Genomic DNA, 21498 nt, shown 5'->3' with positions numbered 1-21498 from the left:
CTCTTCCAACTCAAGATATTCTACAACCCTATGCAGAAAGAAGTAGTCTGGTGTGCAGCCACATACCCCTTAGCTTTGAACATGATGTCCAGACAACCAGCACATAGCATTTGGCCTTCTGCCAGTTGATGTGACCTTCTGTTGGAACATATCCACTTGGAGATAGATTGTCTTTGCCATGAAGATGGGAGAGTTTGAGGGCCCCTCAATATGCAGGTTTTTTAAGTGCTGCTCATTGTCATTTTTAAAATGAAACACCATGGAAAAATCTACTGCTACTACAGAAGACACTGTCATCCACCAAGTTTACAACCTCATGAGCAAATTGATAGATAATATCTATTATATCATTAGTTACCTATTAGTATCTATTCTGACATTAGTTGACACTTAATTCATTACCAACTGAATGCTCTATCAGATTTTTACATTATTTTTCCTGGGACTGATGGTAGGTTAAAAGTCTTAAGGTTTAGTATATATCTATTTGTAGTCCATGAACAGTAACAATGCACTGGTGTTCTGGCACTCGCAAGCTCATGGAAACAGACTGTAAATGAACCAAAGATTTCCTACATGACTTCCTAAGACATTTAAGTACAAATTAGTATGACAACTCAATTTAAAAGTGTTTATCACTAACAAATATTTAGTTTTTGCCCTTTAGAAAGAACATGATAGTTCTCATGCTAAAAGTACATCAATCTGGTAAAAGTACATCAGTCTACTCTGCTCGAAATTCAGAGAAACAATGTCTACTCTTCTTTTTTTTTAAAAATATATTTAACTTCTACCTGTTGTCTTGTATATGTTTAGTTGTGGTTCTATAACATTACTAGAATTTCCCTAATCATAGACTTCAGCTTCCAACTATCTTCAACCATGATATCTGTGGATCTGTCACTGATATATGTTCAGTGCAACCCAGTTTTATTTTTACTTTATTATTAATATGTACATAGACACTATTATATATACTTTATATTTCTTCATTCTTCGTGTCTCACAGTTTTTCTTTTTCACTTCTAATTACATTTCACTTTTCTACTGAAACAAGCAAACACGGCTAAAATTGGCCTTTTATGGTTGTAAAATCGGAGCGTGAAAGGTATTTGAGGACAATCTCTTAAATTCTTTTTAAGTATAGGTATTCTTATTTTTCTTCTAATTTTTTCCTCCCAGGCAAATTTGATCATCATTTCCCTGTTTGGGGACATTGAGCTCCTCTGAAATACTGGCTGGAAATATGCTTTTGACTATATTAAGTGGTCAGCTTTGGCAACCACCAGATTCCAATCCAGTGATTAACTTGTCTTTATTCGTCATAATGAGGTCCAGAGTGGATTTACCTTGTGTTGTATGCAATACCTTTTCTCTTAGGAACTGCACACTGTTGAGAAACTCTGCTAATACTTTATTATGGGCTGCATGACACTGCTAGCAACATCTCACAAACTAAAATTTCCTATTAGAAAAGCTATTTATTTCATAAGTTACTCCATCTTATATCTCATTAAGATTGCCTCAAATTCTCTGTGAGGTGCAGATCACCTTTTTTATAAATGGTCTTAGATGTTTTATCTCACACTTAGGTCTTGCAAGAGAGCAAACATAGGTGTCTACATGTATGCTTGGAGTCCAAGCATTCCCAAGGTCAATGGGGATCTGCTTAACAGAGTTACAGAGCCTAGTGAGTGATTCAACTCTCTAACACAGACACCATAACTATATTCAGTTACCTAAATGTAGGCATCTGATATCACTTGAGATGCTCTAATGTGTTCAGCTCATCTGTATAGGTTATGAGAAAGGACTTTAAAGACCTATGCCCTTTTTAAGTGGCAGCTGATGACAAAGCACAGTACTCCAGAGTGCCTAATAACAAGGCATTTGCATTTAGGCAATTGGCTGTTGTCAAGAGGCTTCAGTCAGCTGGTGATGCAAAGGCATCTACTGCTGCTGTCTGACATGCCCTGGACCATACAGCACATCCAAGCGGGGCTGACTGCTATGACTCAGGATCTTGAGGAAACCTGTCCTGTCCTGAAGTAGTGGCAAGAGGCCAGGCACACCTAAGCAATTTAGAATGATGTTAGACACTTATGTTTTGGTGCCTGAATGTGCCCTTGGAGATGCAGTCCAGGAGATAGACAGTCTCCTAAGTGAGGTAATATCCTTATTTTATGTAAACTGAATGGTATTTTCTATAACTTTCTCTGTAGACTTCTCTTAGCTGAGTATTCAGCACAATGTCTACAAAGAAATGTCACAGAAATAGAGCCAAGCAAAATGGGATGTACAATCCTGGAGTCACGGTCTAATGTCCCTCAGGTATTTTCCATTTTCTTACCACCTCTAAAAAACATAATAATAAAAGAGCCAAAATAGGGAACTTTTTGAAATGTCAACTAAAAAATTAGAAGATAGTCTTCTGCTTCCATTAGATCATCACCTGAGTCCTCACTGAACAGATTTGTTTTAGTCAAGCAAAGCTTTCAATAGATTTCATAGATAATTGTATAAGTTATAGACATTGGAAAAGACAGAAACAATTTCAGAGAATTTGCATAACAAGCTTTCATAGGCTTATTTTGAGTTGACACAAGAATGCTTAAGGTCTTATTTGCCCTCCATCCAACCCAAAAAGGGACAAGCTGTACCAACTCTTCCCTCATCCTGTGTTGATTAAGGAGAATACGCCACTTTCCAAGTATTTTTGTTCACCTCCCACAGATTTTAAACCTCTGTCTACTTAGCCTCACTCTTTTTTCTTTATCCATTTGTATTTTTTGGACTTCAGAAAGCACTTAGTAATTGTATTTGGATAATTATGTATCTGTATATTTATACACATGTACATCTGTTTGCTAAATGGCAAACTGATTTGGACCAAAAACTGAAGTCAATGTCTATCCCTTTTTCTTCCCACTAGTATTTTCATATTTTTTTAGTATTTAAAATTAATTTAGTTTATATAGATATGTTATGCTACAAAACAGAATAGCATTTTCAGAGAAACTGCACCTTTTTGGAACAGCCATATGAAGCCAACCTAGAGGGAATTTCTTTCCTTCTCTGTAATTGAGGTGTAATTTCTTTCGGATTGTAGGTATGGAAAGTAAAATATGGCAAGAAAATAACTCCTCCGACCTCTCAATAAGATTAGAACTCCATGTTATCTGCTGTTCAAAGATATGAAAAGACAGAGATAAACTTCATGAAGGGCTGAAGAAAGCATTACAACTGACTGAGAAGAAAAAGTAGGAAAGCATTCAGATAGCAATCAAGTAACAGCATTGTCTATGTCTGTGTAGATCAATGCAAAATATTAATGCCACCACACTTAAAATTAGTCTATATTAGTAAATGGGTAACTTACCTCCCCTTTGGCTCTACCTACACCAGTAAATCGCATAGTGCCCCTGGCACAAACAAGTCATTTTTTTATAATAATAATTTATTAGAATAGGCTTTTCCATCATTCTAGCTTGAACTGAACAATTTCTGGCCACGGTTTGGGACTTACCACTCTCAATAGAGAGTTTAAATGAAACTACTCTGTTTCACAGGGTAGGATACCCTTACAGTAGAGATGGGGCTAAGTCACTAGTTGGTCCAGAGCTGGAAATGTCATGGTTTGACTTAATAATACAGATGCAGCTTTAGACTATGGAATACAACCAATAAGAAAATAAACGTTCAGGTCCTAAGGTCTACTGACATTAGATGAACCACAGTTTGAATTTTATCAAATTCTAATTTCATTGTTTTCACCATTTTCTTAAAATTTGTGTCTGTTTGTATGTGTGTTTGTATGTGTATGTCAGTCTTGCCTTACACTGAAGTTTCAAAGGAGATAAATGGACGATTTTTCATTTTCAAAAGAGAAACAAATATGTTCCAGAAATAAGATCTGATTCCAAGCTTTAACAGAGTAATAATTTTTAAGTGGAAAAGCTTGTTTTGCATAGAATTGCTGACACAAACTTAGCTCGAGCAGTACCAGTCAGGAACACTATAATTTAGGTTATGTTCCTATCCCATAGATAACTTTGATAATATGGCTAGCCAGTTGCAGTATAGCAAAACCAATTGTTCCTGTTCCAATCTTGTGAAAGCAGAATGAGACCTTCTTCTTTCCAGAGCTGAGCATCACACATTTAGAATAACTTTGCTCATGAATGAAAGGGCTTTACACTGTGTTTTACCAGTTAACTCTTTGCATTTGTCATAGAACTTTCAGCACATTTATTGAATAACCCTAAGAGTACCTGCTTATCAGAAAATCATATAAACAGGAAGATCACATTAGAAAGACCCACATCTTCTGTAACAGAGTTTTGGTGAGGCTTTCCTGCTTTTCTCCTGTCCTCTCTGGTACTTAGTAAGAGGGTTTTTTGAGGCATGCAAATGTTGATGAACGAGGAAGGCTGCTTCTGAGCACATGTGTGAGCCTGCATCCTTGTGTCCCCTGTGTCCAGACCCATAGAGATTTGTGTTGTCTCAGGCTGGTGACTTTTCTAGGGAACCAACATGAGGGGTTTCTTTCAAGCAAGTGGGTAATTGATGTGCAGGTCATAGCCCACAACATTTTAGTTCAAAGCATGATGAGGGGAAGAAGGTGTTTGCTTTACCAATGAGCATGAATCCGTCTCCTGAAAGCCACCACTAATGACTTGTCACATATTCACTTGTCAAAACATTTTCAGAAATGTGGCTTCTAAGGTCTTAGAAAACAGCTTTTGGGCTTGTAATTCACTCAGGTGATGCTGAACATTTTGCTCCATGCCTATGTGCCTCAGCCTAGTAAAAGTTATCTTCTTTATGTCTAAACTGCTGTTAAGCTTGGAGCCAAGAGCATCCTCATTTTTATTTCTCACATTTCAAGCCTGAAAACAAAGCTGTTGGAGTGACTGGGGATTTTTGCAAGCTCTGTATGTGACAACACACCATATTCTGGGCCCCAAGCGCACCAGCCTCGTCCACATTCTCCAATCATGCTGCCTCCACCCATTGGCCCTGCAACTGTATTTAAGCTGAACCCCAGCCCTAGCTGTGTTGTTGGTACGCTGTGCCTGGTTTTGTACGTGGCATTATCTTATTGACTTGATATCTGAGCTTGACTTTGGACCTGCAGCCTCAATGGACGTCTGTCACTGGATGGTTAGCCAGCCCTGGCTACAGTCACCAAACCAGCTCTGCTCTTCTTCATTAGGTGCTGTGGGACTGTGCACCTTGCTCATGTGCTTACTACCCCGCCTTGTGTAACTGCTGGCTCCCAGCTTGCCTTCCCTTGCACAGCACCCTCTCTTGCTGAACCCTGACAATAGGCTTGGGGAAAAGATAAGGACCTCAGCTCAAATGTAGCTTCTGGGACAATAAGTTGTAGCTGTCTAGGTAGGCAGAGGCTCTGGAAGATTATGGTCATGGCAGCAAGAGTCTCCTGGTGTACTCAGGGCCCTGTTACTGCATAGGGATTCACAGAATTTTTTGGGTTGGAAGGACCTTAAAGATCAGCTGGTTCCAAACCCCCTGCATTGGGCAGGGACACCTTCCGTTAGACCAGGTTGCTCAAAGCCCCGTCCAACCTGGCCTTGAACAATTCCAGGGAGGGGACATTCACAACTTCTCTGGGCAATCTGTTCCAGTGTCTCACCACCCTTAACATAAAGAATGTCTTCCTTACATCCAACCTAAAGCTACCATCTTTCAGTTTAAAACCATTGCCCGTTGTCCTGTCACTACAGATCCTGGTAAAAAGTCTCTTTCCCCCTTTCTTATAAGCCTCTTTTATACATTGAAAGGCTGCAATAAGGTCTTCCTGGAGTCTTTTTTTCTCCAGGTTGAACAACCCCAATTCTCTCAGCTTTTCTTCATAGGAGAGGCACCAAAGCCCTCTATCCATTCTCATGGATCTGGACCCTCTCCAACAGGTCCATGTCTGTCTTGTACTGGGGACCCCAGAGCTGCATGCAGTACTGCAGGTGTGGTCTCATGAGAGCTGAGTAGAAGGGGAGAACCACCTCCCTTGACCTGCTGGCCATGCTTCTTTTTATGCAGACCAGGATGCAATTGGATTTCTGGACTGTGAGCGCACATTGCTGACTCACATTTAGTTTCTCATCTGCCAGCACCCACAAGTCCTTCTCTGTGGGGCTGATCTTGATCCATTTGTCACCCAGTCTAGACTCATACTCGGATTGTCTGGACCTTCATGAGCTTCACATACGGTCATGTACTACCACACATGTTCTCATACCATCCCAGAAGCTGTACATGAGGTAGCCGAGTGGCTAGAAAGCTCTTTTATCTCTTCTCTCTCACTTGAACTGTGAGAGCGGGTGGAGGGGGATGGGAGGCTTCCTCCTCTGTAGGGCAGAACTTTGGTCAATGGAGCATGTCTTCTCTAATTCCTATTCCTGCTCTCTTTTTCTTTTTCAACTCTGCAGAATAATCTAAAATCATTGTTCTGTTGTAGTTTTCCACAGCTTGAGCACATTCCCACTGCCTAAGATGTAGGGAACACAACAATCCTGTGGGTCACAATTCTGACAAGGAAGTTCAAACGAAATGTTACCATTTCACAGTAATTTAGTCCTTTGACAGCAGTAAGGAGCCTAACTACTTAACTTTTTCCATAACAATCCAATTATCTGCATCTGCTGAACAAAAATTCACACAATCTCCTCTGCCTCCCTATAACTTACACTGCAGTAGCGCCTACTATATATCAAAAATGATTAGCATGTCTTTAAAGAATTTGGTGCTGAAAATGAGCAGTAAGGAACAGAAGAGAAAAAAAAATACCCAAAAGTTTAATCTTTTTGTTTCATTTTGGTGATGGCATGATGAAATATTAAATCACCTGAGGTTTAGGATCTCTCGGTCACTCTCCGTTACCCAACACTTCAAAGACAACGCTTTGTTTAAAGACTTCATTGTAACATACCCACTTTCTCCTTCCACTTTAGAATGATGTGTATGGACAAATCTCTGAAGGATTATTCTCAGAAATGAACAAGCCTTTTGAAACATTTCAGTTGTCTAGATTTTCTAACATAGCCAAGCAATATTTAGAATGATTCTGTCTTTCATGTAAAGATCATTTTATGCATTTTGAATTTTTTTTTTTTCCCTGCACTCTGGAATTTGGTTTATTCTTTATAATCTTTTGATTCCTGCAAAGTTTCAATACCTTGACATTAAATGATGAAAGGATTCATCAGCAGAATACTGCATGATTAGCTTAATTCGTTCTGCGTTTTCCTGTTGAAAGGGCTTTCTAACATGCATTTAGTAGCAGACATATGGTCCCTATTTTCCATGCCTTTATATTGGGGTTTGAACACTTTCAAAAAGTTTCTATGTGGAGAACTAGCTTAATTCATCTCAATTAAAGTCTTCATCTGGAAGTAATAAAGTAACTTGTCCAAACCTGAAATTTGCGAAAACGGTAGCAAAATCCTTAAGGCTTTTTCATTCAAATATAATATGTAGTTTAATATATTAGTTCAAAATGAATAAAAGGTGTAATTATGATTATATATATATATATTATATATATAGTTCAATGCTATTGAGTCAATAACATAAAGAGCCAGAGAAAAAAAAAACAACTGGAATTTTGCTCGGTTTCATGTTAGATATGTAAATAAAAAGTTTTGTAAATTGTATTCATTTATATAGAATAATGCAGTGTAAATTCTGCTTTCCATTCTGCCAAATGCTAGGCGCAACAAAAACTACAGATTAATATTTGTGCTTATAAGCAAAATATCATGCCATTTATCACCAGAAACCATAATTTGCAAATATTTGTCTTCTCCCTATCTGAGTGTGAGCCAAAGACAGTACCTGCGACAATTCTTTGGATGAAACTTTTCTGGATAGAGGTAGTTTATGCAGTTTTTTGTTTGTTTAAAAACTGCCTTTTGTATTTAGACAGTGGATGGCATCTTTTGATCAATTTCCCTTAAAAATTGAGTGCCCATCTGTAGCTTTCAGTTCCTCTGACTGAAAACATTGGAACTATTCATGTGGGTAAATGTCTGCAGATGCAAGGCCTACAATGTTTTATTATTTTCCAAAAACTTCTTTACTGTGTTGCTTGCTGCAGCCGTACATATATATTCAGAAACACAAACATCACTGTTTCTAATCACACTGTAGATTCTCTGATTTTGTTAATTCCCTTTTTTCTATATTATAATATAAAAAGAAGTTTGTATATATATATATATATATATATATATATGATTAAAACAATACAATTTTTCATAGTTTTGTCCACACTTTCTCCCACAGATTTAAGTCCCAGTTTAAGCAGGCAGTAACAGAGCATTAACATTCTTCTGGTCTGCTGATTTAAGACACACACATAGAGGTAATCTCCAAAGCCTTCAAGCAGCATAATGTACACACTGAGTAAGAGAATGACCTGACAAAGCAGTTTTGAAGAAACCACATCTTTGTGCCTCAGAAAGGAAAGCATGGAGTTTAACAGGCAGGGTGAGCAGTCCTCAGTAATGCCTGCATCCTGACTGATCCTCAGGGGCTTACGGTACACTAACAGCCCTGAACTTCCAAAGCAGGAAGCAGGGCAGGAGGCCAAAGGTTGTTTTATGTCACTTTGAATGTACCCATTGATGAGTTTAGCTGTTTGAGTGTTTGTGTTGAGTTTAATTCAAAGACTAAACCACATTTTGTGTCTTTTCAGGAGATGCGCAGCTATTTTGTTCAATTGCAGCTGGAGCTGCTGGAGCACTGTTAGGGTTTTATGCTAAAATTTGTCAACTGTTTTTAGTTCCACTATTTCGGTTTGAAAATGATGCATTTAATATCGAACATCTCACAGCCCATGTTTTCCCTTCACTGCTGTGCAAACTTCTCACTAACATGCTCCTTAATTTCTTTTTTCTTTTTACTGAATAAACTATTCCAACTAAATTAGCACTGATTAAACCCCTTTGGTGGTTTAAAATTTGGAATGGAAAATTAGCAATAGCTTGGTAATGACCATGGAAAATAAGGCCACTTCTTTTGAAAAAAAAAAAAAATTACAGAGATGTAGGCCAGTCCCTGTAGCAAAACTGGTTTCAGAGCACTGTGTACGTTCAGAGAGGATGACCAAAAACACATCCATGTGCAAAGCAAGAATATTTGACTGTGGACATACAAAAAGGATATTGATTTCGCAGCTATGTACTCTGACTTAAAAAAAAAAAAAAAAAAAAGCAAAACAGCAGAGTAAGTATGTGAATTTGAGTAGCCTCTTTTCATAAAGCCTCCTAAACATCTTTCCTCCTGCTTTTTCACAATTAGCAAACAGTAACTTTGTTACTGTCCCTCAGTGACACTAGATGGCACTTCAGAGTAGTGGTGGGATCAAAAAGTCTTTTGTAATCTTTTCTAGTTATTTTACATGTGATTTAATAGATATGCGAAATTAATGTTTGCATCGAACAAAAGCAATTTCACATCTTTCTGCTAATTGTATGCATGACTGAGGTAAACAATAATATCTGTTTTTAAAAAGTAACAAACATAAGCAGCAAAAGATCATAACACAGTGGTTCACTAGTAGGTCAAAAAAAACCAGGTTATGGGCCAAAGAGCTATTGCCAGACATTGTGTTTAGAGGATTGGAGAGCTGGTTTGTGGAGGGAACTGAAAAAAATCTATAGGCCTGGAAATCAGAGCAGCACGTTTATGCCAGGGATTTAAGAGTTGATCCTTTTCTGGAAATTAAATTAGATTTGGTGTCATTTATACATCAGCAATCAAGTATATGATGACTATCCATAATCTGGTGCATGTTAATCCTCTCACAAGGATTTTAATTAACACTAATAAGATTCATGACTAGGGAAAAAATGGTACATCTAAGTATCAAAAGTTTACAGAAAATATTTGCCATAATTCTGAAAAACTCTTTAAGAAAAAGGGAATTCCAAACATTTATTCAGGCATGTTCCTAAGCAGTGTGAGGAAGCATAAGCATTATTAATTTAAGATGGCCGAAAATACATTGTTGTCAATAAATTTATTATTCTGTCTTCTTGATCACGAAAAGATAGAATTTTAAAAATATTATTAGAAAACCGGTTTTAAAAGCAAAGGCAAGCAAGTACTATTATTTTATTTCTGATTTTTTATAATTTCATATTCAGTGGAAGAAATAGGAAGCCTTTGTATGTCACTTAAATTCTTCCATCATACTGGCAGCTGAGGAACTGTCATTACAACTTTTTAATTTCTTACCTTTTGTTTCTGCCAGCTTGAATGCTCTGGTTATTAGGATATGTTTTGTTTCAGGCTTCCTAGCAGGGCCTATTCTTGCACTCGAGACACAGTCACACCCTTGCCTGCAGTGACCCCTCTGTGGCCCAGGGATGCAGGAAGGGATAAGATGACTTAGGTTGCACCAGGAAACAAGGATTTTATTCCTTTATGTGTTTGAGTGCTAAAGTCTTGACTGTTTACCATCTTCATACTTTATGGAGGGATTGGAGACGCATTGTTGGCCTAAAGGCTTTCTACTTTAGCTCCCTTATTTCTTTCCAACCAACTTTTTATAGTTTGTTTGGGTTTGTTCTTTTTTTCTTTCTTTCCTTTCTCTTTTTTTTTTTTCTTCTTTGTTTTATTTTGTTTTTAAGTGGAGGAGCCATCTGTTCTGTATTTATATGAAAAGCAGTTTTAAAAGCATTGGGCTTCCCGCTGCTTTGAACTCTTTGCAGATGCTGTGTGTGGATAGGGTCCCGTCAGTCAGACATTGTTGGTATGGCTGCAGAATTTATGGAAAACCAACAGTGTGTTTGGATTTTGAATTTGTCATGATCTTGCTGAGGTCTCATGTTACAGGATTTGCTTATTCTGTATGGTTGGGCAAGACTGGGAATCAGGAAAGTCCTGTTATATTTGCAGCTCTTGCTTGTACCAGGGAATGTATTTTATGAGGAATAGCTTGTGCTTTAGCACAGAGGGCAGCAAGCTTGGTATGGGACATACCATGGGTATTACAGAGGAGGACCAAACTCAGATATTTTCTTCTAGACTTAAAAGTTGCTTCTGGCTTGAAAGAAAAGCCTTATTTTGGAGCAATTTTAAAGCCACAGAGGGAGAAATGTGAAGTTTGTGATTATGTTTATATGAAGTTTTATGTAATAAGTAATTGTTATTATTTATTATATACATTTCTTCCTGTAAGACGTTATCTGTATCTGCTAATTTGAACCATGTACATACAAACCCTGTAGAGTTGTTCAATCTAAGACAATGCCTTTGTTCTCTATCAAAATGCTAGTGCTTAGCTTTCTGCATGAAGTCTCTCTCTGAATAGTAGCAAATATCCAACCAAGAATCAAAATGAAAAAAGCTAATTGCTGATTTCCTGGAGCGTTTTCCCTCCAGTGGTAGAAGGATATAATGTACTATTAGTTTTATTTCAAAATAAAACTTGGAAAATGTGAAATCCAGAAGAAAAAACAGATGCAAATTGGGCAAATCATTGGCTATTATATGAAGAGAGATAACAAGAGTGCAAACATACTTTTTCTGTGTAATGGTTTTAATAATTCGTAATTGTTTCCAATTATTTACTACCTGAATAACTGAGAGCTATAAAGAGAATATATTCATTTTCTAGAAAAATTACCTATGAGTGTTAGACACGAAAAGTTTCTTGAAGCAAGAGAATTTCACGCAACTTGCTCTTACTTTAGCTATCACCATGTCAAAGATGTTCAGTTTTCAAGACTTAATCATAGTTAAAGTTCTGACACACTATGTTATGTTTTCAAAACTGAAAATAAAGACAAACACTTTGGAGTTTGCCTGTATTACATTATTCTTTAATATAAATGACATATAAGTTTTACAAATTAGAGAGATTGACCTTGGAGTATTAAGAGGCTGCAGAAGATTCTTTTAAGGTGACATTTTTATTGAGTATATGTTTAGCTTTGTAGATTGATAGTAGAAATGTGCAGCCTACCTTTGATGTGCTTGCTACCCACTGGTACGAGTTGAAGTATCCCAATTTGCAGAGGGCTTCAAATCGCTCTAAGAAGATACTTCTACAAATGATGTCCCAGCAATGTCCAGCTAGGCCTTGCAGTTATTTCGCTTCATATTTTGCTATACTTACGAGTTTGCTTATAATCTAAATTCCACAAATTCATCAGATGGGGAGCCTGCATATCTCTACTTGACAACTAAAAACATTGTTTAGAAAACAAAAATGGTAAAGAAAGGATGCTGACAAACGTACAATGCAGAACAAGTGAACAGTGAACTGCTATTATTTTTGGTTTAGATATATACATGGACTGATACCAATGACTAAACCCTAGTACCATACTCTGCAAGGCAGTCTCACTGAAGTCAATAAAACTGCTCTTGTGACTAAGGTGAGAGGGATTTGCTCTAGAGAAATTTAGTCACTGAGCTTCAGACATAGGTTACAGGTTTTGTACTGCAGACTACTCATTATTTTGTTCAATAGGATTATGTTAGTCTAATCCTGAATAGCATTGCTCTAGAAGAATGGCAAACTTTAAAGAACTATGTGTACAATAAGAATTTATTTTTTTTTTCCCCCAATGGCATTAGCAACAACCTTATTTGCCTCTGCTAAGTAGATACATTCAGAATTAGATTAGAGTTATAGTGGATATTTTTAAACCTCCAGGGCTTGAAATAAATTTAAAGGAGGTAACTCTCACCTTCTCAAGTCTCAAGACTATTAGAGAGTCTTTTTTACCTCTACTATTGTGTGTGTGTGTGTGGCTATAAAAATAACCTCAATCACAATCTTCTTTTTTTTTTTTTTTTATATATCATAACATGACAAATATTTACTCCGAATCTCATATACAGTGGAATCTGAAAACCTGTAGCATTCAGCAAACTGAAAAATACCACAGAAAGCATGCTGGAAAGGAAGGCTGAAATAAGTCAGTTTAAAGCACAGTTGGCAATTCTTTTTGATGGTATGTTTGATCTTGTACATCTGTAATGATTCATTTATTCTACATTGATGGATCATCTCCACTTTAAAGTGAAGTTCTGGTATTTGGCATTAATTGTTAGCAACAATTTTTTGACAGGCCTATTACAACAGGTACTTTAGCTGAAACACAACCGAACCCGATCTTTAGACATCTATTTGTAATTTCCAATCTGTACTGCAGAGCGTTCATGGATACATCGGAAAGCAGAGGGCTGGATTTCCCAGTACTGCACAGGGTTGCTGAAGAGACTCACACCGGAATAGCTAGCCTTTTTGGTGTTGTAGCCAAGAGGGCAAAAGTCGTTGATACCAACCGAAGCAATTTTGTTGTTATGAAGATAGACCACCTGAAAAGCATAGAACAACAGAAGTGAGAAATAGAGCGACCATGGCAAATCAGATAAATGATTTGATGTCAAATACTCGATATGTGCTGTGCAATGTTATACAGAGTAACAATATATCAATTTTTCCAAAGCAATGCTTGATTCTTCTTACCTTTTGAAATACCTAGAGTACCCAATTAGAAATAATTTCTACAGAAAGAGCAGAAACTGCAAGGCAATCTCATAACATTACTGTAATTTGATCATGCTCTGACCAAAACGGGAGTCAAAGATGTGGAATTTTTAATTCAGTACTGTGGTTCAGAAGCATGTGCTATATATAAAGAATGTATTTGGTGCTAATTGGTTTCTCTCCAGATCTAATGCTTTCATTCTCATGAGTACAACTGTACAGGACTCAGAGCCAAAGTAATCACTAATGATGATTTAAAATAGCTGATGAATATTACTTTGCTCCAGAGTCACCGTTTCTGATGAATTTTCCCAAACTACATGCAAGTGGTGATATACATTTGGGAGTCTTCATTCTTTGGGAGCTTTATTTCCTGCACAATCTTAGTCCAAGTGAAGACAGATTCTAATTTGTTTCAAGAGGCCATATTTCTAGCTATCAAGCCACACAGACTTCAAAAATACTGCTGATGTGAAATGCATAATCAAAGTGCACAGATAATCCCATACTTATTGCGTCCCCTGAGACACACAGAGATAACAAATACACACCTCCAGATCTGTACATCTCCATAGCCACACACAAAAATCAGAGTAAGTCTTCCTGTTGTATGCAACTTTTCCATGTCTATTCAACAGCTTATGAAACTTGCATCAAGTCACCTTTTGCACAAATACTGTATAAGGTTCTGCTCAAGACTGAATAACCACACAAATACTATCTGGAATCTTTCAACTACTGCTCTCTGAGGTGGTACGATAAATTTTACCTGGATATATTTGTGTTCACCCAGCCCACCAGGTACTCTGACAAGTTCATTGTTGTTCAAATGGAGCTCTCTCAGATGAGGTACATTGTTAAGAGACCCATTTTCAACTGAAGAAATACTGTTGAAGCTGAGACCCAACCTGAAAACAAACAAACAAAAAAGATGTTAGTCACCCACATAACCATCTTTCTTGAGTTGATTGATTCTCTACACTACTGTTGGAGAACAGACCAGGCTAATTTTCAGAATTATGCATGAGGTATATTTACCACAGAGAACTAGTTTACATAAACATATTTAAATAAGTTTGACATCTGATGTAATCTATCATAACTATCATTATATCACTCAACTTGTGCCCATGGTACGGCATACTTTCATGAGCTATATGATTAATCTCACTGTAAGTACATCCTGTACCTCCACCGGCACCAGTCTTTCCTTAAAAGCTGAATAAGAGTTTCTTTTATGACTTTAGGAGCACTGGCTGTAACTTTCTTTGTCAAACTACATAACGCAGGGTGACCAGAACTGTTAAGTTTAAATATTCACCACATCCTTCTAAGACACTTATGTAGTTAGAGCCATGTTACAGACTGGAAACAGAAGCTGAGTCATATGTAATGATCTGTTCAACAGGACACAGAAGTGGGACATACACATTTCTCCTAGGTTCCAGTCCAGAGCTTTCATCACAAAATCATCCTTCCTGCTTTATACATCCACATTCTGGGTTTACTAGTACAATTTATAATCAATTTGAAAAATCTGGTCCTATCTCTGTATGTTAATACTATTTTGGTTTGCAATTAGCAAACTACAGAATTTTTTCAAGAGACTCTTTTAAGTTACAAAGCTCTGTGTTGCAGTGAGGAGTTCAGTGGAAATTCTGCAGAAGTTGTTGTCATTAGGAGTGTTCTTCTTCGGGAAAATTATTTCTGTAAAGGCTAAACCTACTTCTCTAGTTTGTTTTATCTTTTTCTTTAAGCAAGCTTTTTTTCATTTTGAGAGAAAAAATGCTCTGAGATTTGTTAATAACTGAATCAGTTAAAGAATTCAATATAGGTAACCAGAATCCTTGTAATAAAATAACTTGTTATGGATAACTACTTTTAAAGAAAGTCTTATTCACAGTAATCTACTACTTATAATTCTTTGTGGCTTGTGACAGTCAGAATCTGGACATAGTATAAAATCACAGAATTAAAAATTCTTGATCAATCTTTGTGGCAGAGACATTTCCAGAAATAATGATGTCCAAGAATGGAAGTGCATTTTATACTTTTCCTTGTAAAAATGAACAGTCAAAGAAAGATGTTGTTAACTAGTAATACATATAATACAAATAGTCATATCATACTCATTTAAACATTGCAATGTTGTCAAACTATTAAACATCGAAGGAGAACTTAATAAAATCTCCCACTGACATCAACAGGAATTTATTTCACTCAGAAATCCGTTCCCAGTATCTCATATCTTTGCTAGAATTTGGTCAGGAAGAATTTTCATTCAAAAGTTATTAGAACAAAATTCCTCTTGATTAGAGTACAACAAGATTTAGGAAAGCTTGGGGGATTTGGTCTTATAGAGCAATTTGATCTGAAGATCTACAGAATGTCTGCAAAGGACTTCAGTGATGGGTGCTCATACTGAACGTCTTTAAAAGGGTTGGGGAAAAAAACCACACATTTTGGCAGAAGGCTATAAATTCTTGGTTGATACATATCTAAATATATGCTCTCTACATATGCAGGTCTACAAGCAGATGTGTCACACCTGGGGAGACCCGCATGAAAAAAAGCAGTTCTGACTTTCATATTGGTCTGTTGAAGCAAAAGTAACCCCTTCACACGCCATAGGGATGGACAAGATCCAACTCTGCACTAGCTCATGCAAAGAAAGTCTCTTAGGGAAAAAGTGAAATTGGACGAGTCCGCAGAAACGTGGATCTAACTCCCAGAAGCAGTGAAATTATGTGTAATTACAGCCCATCTAAAGGTGTTACAAAAAAACTTTTAGCCACTCAGGGCTATGTTTATAAATGAAATAAGTCAATATTAGTGTGTAAAATACAGGATGATTAAGAGTGTTAGGAAAGAATAAGGTCTTAATCTCTCTTCTTTTTCCCATGGGAAAAAAAAGGGAAGAATTTTTAAAATCACTGTTGCTTAATACATTGACGTATTACTACCTTTTATATTAGGGAACGCGTAACATTTTTCCAGTGTTTTAGTCACAGTGTTCTAAATCATTGAAGAGCATCATCAAAAACATACCCCAAAATTGAAGATATTCTCAAATATTTTTTCATTTTCTTTTGTTGCTAGCATCGCTGCTGGCCCATTTTTACTTTTTTTTTAATAAACTTCATGATGCTGAACATCATCGTTACTCTGGGCTTGATGCAACTTCCAGTGTATGGAGCTAGATCTTTTCAGTAAACTTTAATAAGATATAGACACTAACAACATCAGTTGTTTAATGTATATATACTCCCATGGAGCTCATCCCTGCATGTAACCAGCAAAGCTGGTTTTGTTTCGGTTTACGTCCATGAGATTATTTTTCTTCCACCACAGGATTGTGTGAAGACTTTTGAAAGACTTAGAGTAATTTTACAAACAAAACAAACAAAAAGGGCAAATATTGACAGCCTGCTAGAACTCAAGAATTCAAAAGAGAATGAGCAGTAAATCTACACCAAGCTCTTGTGTGGAACATTTTACAGTTCAAAACACCTCAACACAGTCAGAAAAATGACCTGTTTCTCAAAGTAACTGTGCTTTAGGGCAGCTATTAGATTGTCGAGCATGAGTTGACATGATCCAGGAGGAGAGTGGTCTGATCCTGTACTGATGTTCCTGAAGACTTAAGTGTGTAAATAAAAGCTAGTTTTTGGTAGCATGCTTCTGTGGCATAAGGGGCATGCTGCCCCTTAGATTTATCACATATGATGTCCCGGAGTTCTCCCATAGCTCCCTCCTTTCTTCATCCATCTACTCTGTTATGTCCAATGTTCTCCTTTTTCACCAATCTGTATTCTGCCTTACTTTTCAAATTTGCAAAAGAGGATTTTGACTATGCTTGTTGCCTGCTTAAGAACAGGCCAGAGAGCAGTTTAAGACTTGGTGCCTGCTCTGAGCAGCTCCACATTTCCACACCACTATCAACAGAGTATCTTATTTCTCTGTACACTATGCCACAATAGAAGCAGACCAAGGTTAGATATTTTTAGCAGCCCATCAGCAATTGCTGCATGAAACTTTATGTCTTAAGAAGGAATTCCAACAATATTGTCCATGTGATGTTGCCTGTAGTGTTTTCCAAGAGTGAATGTGAAAAAGCAGAAAAACTCTGTCATTTGTAGGCCTGCTGACACACCCCACACCTCCCTACTCCAGTAAAGTAAATTACTCCTACCTAAGTAGTTATGATCTTGTTTTGGAAGGATTTTTATCATTTCTCTGGAGAATGTTATATTTTATACAAAGCCTCTACCATAAACAATAACTCGCTTCATAGCCTCCTGACTGATAATTTTGATATTTGTATTTTTACATTAAAACCCAAGAGCAGACTTTTTTGAGCAGGAATGAATCTCTGATTCAATATGAATATCAATCATGAGTTGAAATATCTTATTTTATAAGCTCTAGAAAGCTGTTCTAAGCTTTATCACTTGCAATTGCCATATTCAAAATACATGTTAAGTTACTGTATACTTCATTGCACTAAATCACTGTCCAAGCTACTATAAAAAGTGTTAAACTTAAATCCTGTTGCTCGGTAATCTTTCTTTGATTTCTGCTTTCTGCCTTCTTCTGTTGAGAAACAAAGGAAACACTATTGCAAGCAGTTTTGGTTCCCCTGTGCTTTTTTCCTCAAATTGCAATGAGCAATGCAAGGTCCCAAGAAAACTGCATAAACCGAAGATGGAAATAAAATGCAAGAAGCATGACATAATTAAAAAATCTGATTGCTCTCTTTATCTTCCTATTTATTTTTTTTTTAAATCAAAGAAATACTTCTTCTGGGCATACATCACTCAAAACCAGCTGGAAATTGTTGTTAGGAAAAAAAAGTGTTTTGTTCTCTTAAGTCAGCACACAGGTCCTTAGAAGATTTTTCTGTTATGTTATGTACTGCTTCAATGATGATAACGCTCATGAAACCAAGAATGACAGGTCCTAATTGTGTGTGTGGTGGTTACAACTTCAACTAACATCTTATGTGAAAAGAAGATATGAATTTAAGAGAAGGCTGAGGGGAGACCTTATGCGTCTCTACAACTGACTAAAAGAAGGTTGTAGTGAGGTGGGGGTCAGTCTCTTCTCCCAAGTAACAAGTGGTAGGACAAAAGGAAATGTCTTCAAGTTGCACCATGGGAGGTTTAGATTGTCAATTAGGAAGAATTTCTTTACCGAAAGAGAGGTCAAGCGCTGGAATAGGCTGTCCAGGGAAGTGGTGGAGCCACCATCCCTGGAGGTGTTCAAAAAACATGTAGATACGCCACTTTGGGGCATGTTTTAGCGGGCATGGTGGTATTAGGTCAACAGTTGGACTTGATGATCTCAGAGGTCTATTCCAACCTAATGATTCTATGATTCTATGAATTCTTACTTTGCCAAGTTGGTGAGTCCAGACAGACCTTCAGCATCAATTTTGCTGATTTTATTGCCATCAAGGTGAAGTTCAGTAAGGGATGGGGGAAGGCCTGAAAGAGAGGACATCATCAAATTACTTTTGATAAAATTGGATTACTGTCTTTTTTAAAAGACTTGTGCTATACTGAGGCTCTTTTACAGCAACAAAATTATCTTTACTAGACATGGCCAAGAACAATTCACTGAATGAAACAAGGAACTTTTACAATCAAGGAACTGAAAACACCTAGTAACAATTTATTTGGCATTAAACAAGACCAAGCTCCTAAGATGATCATAGAACAGTTAATTCTTAAAAATACCTAAATGGAATTCTTCTCAGATATGAATTCTAGCCTTCATAATTATGTAAATGGAATATATATAACACCGTAAGAGAAAGAGCCTTCATTTTAGCCAGACTATCCACACACATAAAAATACAAACATACAAACATTTGGCACCTAGATACTTAACAAATAACGGCAGCAGAAAATGAGATTATAACAAAGAGGTAAAATAATTTTAATATTATTTTAGGCAGGGCACATACTAGTTTGCAAATTCTGTTTATCAGGAAAAGAAAATTGGAACCAAATATTTTAACTATCTGAGGTCCCTCAAAGAAACATCCAAAACAGGAAATGTGGGAAGAAAGAAATAACACGTAGTATTAACTTTCAAAAAGCTTCCAGCTATTTCAAAACAATCTGCTGGCTGAAGTATGAATAAATTGAATATAATTTCCTCTGGATTGGAACCATTCTGGTATGTATTGGTTCGTGGTTTTTTTATAGGTTATATTGAAGCTGTTCTTATTTTTTAGCAATTTACAATGAAGTAATTTTTAAATAGCAAATGTTTCTGTTTTGTATAGGAATAGTATTTTTGGCTTCAAATCCACAGATTCATGGAGGGCTGATTTTATGCTTGTAGAACTTCAGTTAATTCTACATGAGTTTACATCTGTGCAATGTTGATCAGGCTCACCAACCAGAGTTGGAGGGTGAATACATTCTTCTGCTTTATGTTTCAGCTATGAGACAAGAAAAGCAAAATAAGATAAAATGGCTTACTTTTGACAATGTATCTCTTGTGGAGCTTCTCTCATGACAGACAAACAAAATGTTCCAAACCAATAGAAGTCAACTGACCAAAAAATGAAGTGATTAAGTAATGGACTGACTCAAAAGTCTTCCATAATAATTTTTTTTCCAGCTGACTAGAAGTCACTATATTATACCTGTGCAAGTCTCTGAAATATTAGTTGAATTTCTTACCTTTTGGAATGCTAGTGATGTTGGTGTCTGCGATACGGATGTAGGAGAGCCTCTTCATCCCCTGAAAAGCTCCATTTTCGATGCCTGAACTCTTGATTGGATTGGTGCCTAGTTCTGCCAACAAAACATGGTCGTGAGCTGTGCTGCACCTATATCCTTCATGTTAAAACTAATTTGGAGGTACAATTTACTGGAACATTTCTTGGCTTTCTACACAAAAACAATGATTGAACTAAAAATAACATCTTGAAAAAACACTGACTTCATTTTTTTTACAATTTCTCATGCTCGTACCTAAGACAATCACTTGATTCAGTCCATTAAAGACAGCTTTCCTCAACTTGGAGATGTCATTCTCATGAGCCCGTATCTCCTGAAGAGACTTTGGCATGTTTTCTGGCAGTTCCTTCAGGTTGTTCTTGGACAGGTAGAGTCTTTCCAGTTTCTTCAGAGGAGCAAAAGCTAATGGGCTTATTTTGCTGATTTTGTTGTTAACAAGGATCAATGCCTGTGGAGTAATAGTGAAGGAGATCTCAGAAGATGACTAGGGAAATTATTTTAGGAATGAAACATTTAAAAATGATTATTCATTTCTAGTGTCTTTTGATGCCTTTTGATGGCCAATCTAGTGAGCTGAAGAAAACGCAACTCAGTACTAAACCAAATAGATCAAGAACTTCTGAAACAGTGAAAGATAAACAAGACATACAGAACAAATGCAAGTGTTATTTCATTGCTGAGGTATATGCAGCTTCTGTTAACATCCATAATTTATACCCAAGAACAAGTACAACCCTGCCATTTAAAATCTGTGAAGAACAAGACATTCACATAAAACTAATGTTACTGGTTTTATTTGCTTTTATTTTCCTGATTCTGTTTATTCTAGGGATATTTTTGTACTTTACCCATCATCACACAGCTATCCTAATCAGTGCTTCCTGAACAGAAAATACTCAATACAGTGAAGGCACTGCCCAGCCCATATTCATTCTGCCTACTATGTCGGTGCCTAATCTAGTTCTCATAGCAATTCTGGTATCTAGACCCAGGATAAATCCAAGTAAATTAGCTCTCTATATAGTCAGGGGAGAAGGGCGTTGTCTCCTCATGCCTCTGAAATTTTATGTTACTCCTAACTCTCTTATTGGTTAACCTACCTGAGAAGGAAACTCCACAACCTCCCTGAGCAGCCTGTTCCAGTGCTCTGTCACCCTCAGAGTAAAGAAGTTTTTCCTCATGTTGAGGCAGAACTTCCTGTGCTCCAGTTTGTG

General features: G+C 36.9%; 1 protein-coding gene across 1 annotated transcript in view; it reads right to left on the bottom strand.

Annotated features, from left to right (window-relative positions):
- Positions 1–13161: 13161 nt before the first annotated feature.
- DCN (decorin) overlaps positions 13162–21498 on the bottom strand; it is a 35250-nt gene continuing 26913 nt past the window's right edge. Inside the window, exons 3-7 of the mRNA XM_009958584.2 lie at positions 20519–20732; positions 20225–20338; positions 18921–19014; positions 14298–14436; positions 13162–13356 (exon numbers count right to left, since the gene is read on the bottom strand). Coding sequence (XP_009956886.1) covers positions 13162–13356; positions 14298–14436; positions 18921–19014; positions 20225–20338; positions 20519–20732 — 756 coding nt within the window. The remainder of the gene's footprint in view (positions 13357–14297; positions 14437–18920; positions 19015–20224; positions 20339–20518; positions 20733–21498) is intronic.

The sequence above is a fragment of the Leptosomus discolor genome, chromosome 1 (genome assembly GCF_034619465.1).
Source record: "Leptosomus discolor isolate bLepDis1 chromosome 1, bLepDis1.hap2, whole genome shotgun sequence".
In the NCBI taxonomy this organism is placed as follows: domain Eukaryota; kingdom Metazoa; phylum Chordata; class Aves; order Leptosomiformes; family Leptosomidae; genus Leptosomus; species Leptosomus discolor.
The sequence above is the reverse complement of the archived record's forward strand: the minus strand, read 5'-3'. Positions and strand labels throughout refer to the sequence as shown.